General features: G+C 39.3%; 1 protein-coding gene across 1 annotated transcript in view; it reads right to left on the reverse strand.

The window, feature by feature from the left end:
* The window catches only part of HELRODRAFT_190648 (hypothetical protein), an 8,089-nt gene that overhangs the window by 1,721 nt on the left and 3,868 nt on the right, over positions 1–2,500 (reverse strand). The window contains exons 4-9 of the mRNA XM_009014646.1: positions 2,061–2,500; positions 1,005–1,802; positions 779–878; positions 388–614; positions 145–297; positions 1–11 (exon numbers count right to left, since the gene is read on the reverse strand). The exon at positions 1–11 is cut by the window's left edge and continues 118 nt beyond it; the exon at positions 2,061–2,500 is cut by the window's right edge and continues 981 nt beyond it. Of these exons, the coding sequence (XP_009012894.1) occupies positions 1–11; positions 145–297; positions 388–614; positions 779–878; positions 1,005–1,802; positions 2,061–2,500 (1,729 nt within the window). The remainder of the gene's footprint in view (positions 12–144; positions 298–387; positions 615–778; positions 879–1,004; positions 1,803–2,060) is intronic.

Below are 2,500 nucleotides of genomic sequence, written 5' to 3' on the forward strand. Positions count from 1 at the left end.
AAATCTTTATACTGATTTTATTTTAAAATCAATTTTCATTTTTTTAAACATTTATCCCTCTTTGAATTTAATCAAAAATTTATTTCCAACTAATTCAATCCAGAATAAGTAACAGATTAATTAGAAATTAATCTAGCCACTTACGGTTGTAAAATAATTGGGAAGGCATTTTTTGAACTGAAGAAGTTTGTCGCTCAGTAAGGCCTGGTGGAATGATTCCCTCATGATGCAATATAGATCTCTTTTTAAACTGCACACGCTCGATTTGCCTGTGATCTTTTCGATATGTCTGAAGGTCTGTTTTTGTAATGTTTCAAAACGTTTTCGTGAGGAGAGTCTTATCTTCGCTACGTGAATTCAATAGAAAAATAAAGAAAGAGAACCTACATCTTTAATAATTTCATCATCGGCTGTTGTTACAAATTGACACCTCTCAAGCAGATATTGATCGAAACTTTTCACATTTTTGTTACTTTCAACAGAGTCTGGCAGGCTGAATAGCTCAGCACGAAAATTATTTGGCTGCCGTTGAGAAGAAAGATTGGAAATAATTTTAGTCTGCGAATTTGAAGTTTCATTTTTTACGAGTATAGCCTTTCTTGCGGGTGGGTTGCCTTGAAAATTAGTTTTCAAATTGGAAATTAATTCTTTTATTGAAAATTATTTTTTTTAATTAAAAATTATTTAATTTTTATTAAATACAGTAATTCAGATTGGTGATACTAAAAGTTATGGATTGTGTGGGGACAAGATTTAAGAAAAATTTTTCTTTCCCTACAATTAGAAGAGGGGCATTGGTCGTAAGTGAAAGCTGGGCTGGCAGTCGAACCCCTGCTCTTCTTGACAGCCTTGTCACATCTCATACCAGCATTCGTCATCTGTGAGAACATGTTAAAAGGTAATTATCACTATAAAATAGTGATATTAATTAATTAATTAATTAATTAATTTATTATTTATTCATTTATTATGCCCTTCAGGTATATTGTCATAAAGATTTCTACCTGGTTTTCAATTCCATCCACTTCACTCTTGATGACGTCACATCCGGGAGAGATGATGTCATCATCGATGTAAATATCATCGGTGATGTTTAACTTCTTCTTGCCTGGAGCGTGATGCGACTCTGACTTGCATTTGAAAGGCTTCTCATTCAGATTCGTGTTGGAGGCCCACTGCTTCGACTCGCATCTCATCCTCTTCCAGTTTTTTTTCTTAACGGTTTCGTCGTCGGAAAAATGTTGGTGCCTGACGGGCGTCACAGCGACAGTACTGCAGACTACGCTATTTTTATCTCTTTTTGGCGCTTTCTCACCGTTGATATCGCACGAAAGTGACTGCAACGACGAGGACGACGTGTCAGCACCATCACCGAAAACAGAGTCATCTTTTTGGTTGGCGTCCATTTTTTTAGACAGGCTTTTTCTGGGAATATAATGAAAATCCGTCCTGTAATCCCACATGAAATCTGCACTTTCTGCCAATCTTCTAACGACATCTGAAAGTTCCCTCTCGTCGCCAGCACCACCACCACCACCATCGTCATCGTCGTCGTCATCATCATTATCGGCGTCGTTATCTTCCTCCATGTTTATCGCATTATCGACGACATTCTTCGATCTCGTTGCATTATTTCGCTCGTTTTTTAATCTATGGTATGTCTGTACACCATTCAAACTTCGTCTGACGTATTTCTGACGCGCCCATTTCCGTTTCCTGTCCGTGAGGGCTTCAGTGGTCCCGAGGGTGTATCTACGTGCCACTGCTTTTCTCGGGTCCTCCCGTTTTTGAAGGTACTCGACCTGTAGGGTGTGCGTCAGTTCGATTGACGGGCTGGTTCAATTCTTACAAAATTTTGTAATACAGTGACAATAATAATGACTTGTTGAATGAAATGCTTAAAACAGCATCAATAGATTCAATAAAAGATCTTATAACATCGCTAACCAAGATGACACAAACAAAACCACACTGCACAAAAAAACAAAGCGGAGAAAACCAAACAAGCAGTAGAAAAAAAAGTAGTTGTTTCGCCGATGCAACCTGCACAGCACACCGACCTCTCCATTGATGAGATGAACATCGTTGTTCAGGACCGCTAATTTGTCCTCCAGCAGTTCCATATCCGTGAGAACCGCCGATATGGCAAAGTCGGTGGCGGTTTCAAATAGCTGGCTGGAATTGCTTTCATCTGCCGATGAATATTCCATGCATCCCTGCTGGGCGTCTGCTCTGCGATCGTCGTCTGAGACATGTTTCTGATAGTTGTTCAGAAGATCTTCATCCTCGTCGAAATTGCTGATGCCTCTTTTATTATTAACGACATTTACAGATATAGTAGTAGCAGCAGCAGTAGTTGTAGTAGCTGCGAAAGCTGTAGTTGTAGCAGCAACAGACGCGGCCACCGTTGCAAATTTATTGGTTGCATTCGCATTACCAATTTCCGTGCTTTCACTGCCAAAATATTTGATTGACGACAGCGCCAAATAATCAGGAGTAC

Source organism: Helobdella robusta (assembly GCF_000326865.2).
Source record: "Helobdella robusta unplaced genomic scaffold HELROscaffold_14, whole genome shotgun sequence".
Taxonomy (NCBI): Eukaryota; Metazoa; Annelida; class Clitellata; order Rhynchobdellida; family Glossiphoniidae; genus Helobdella; species Helobdella robusta.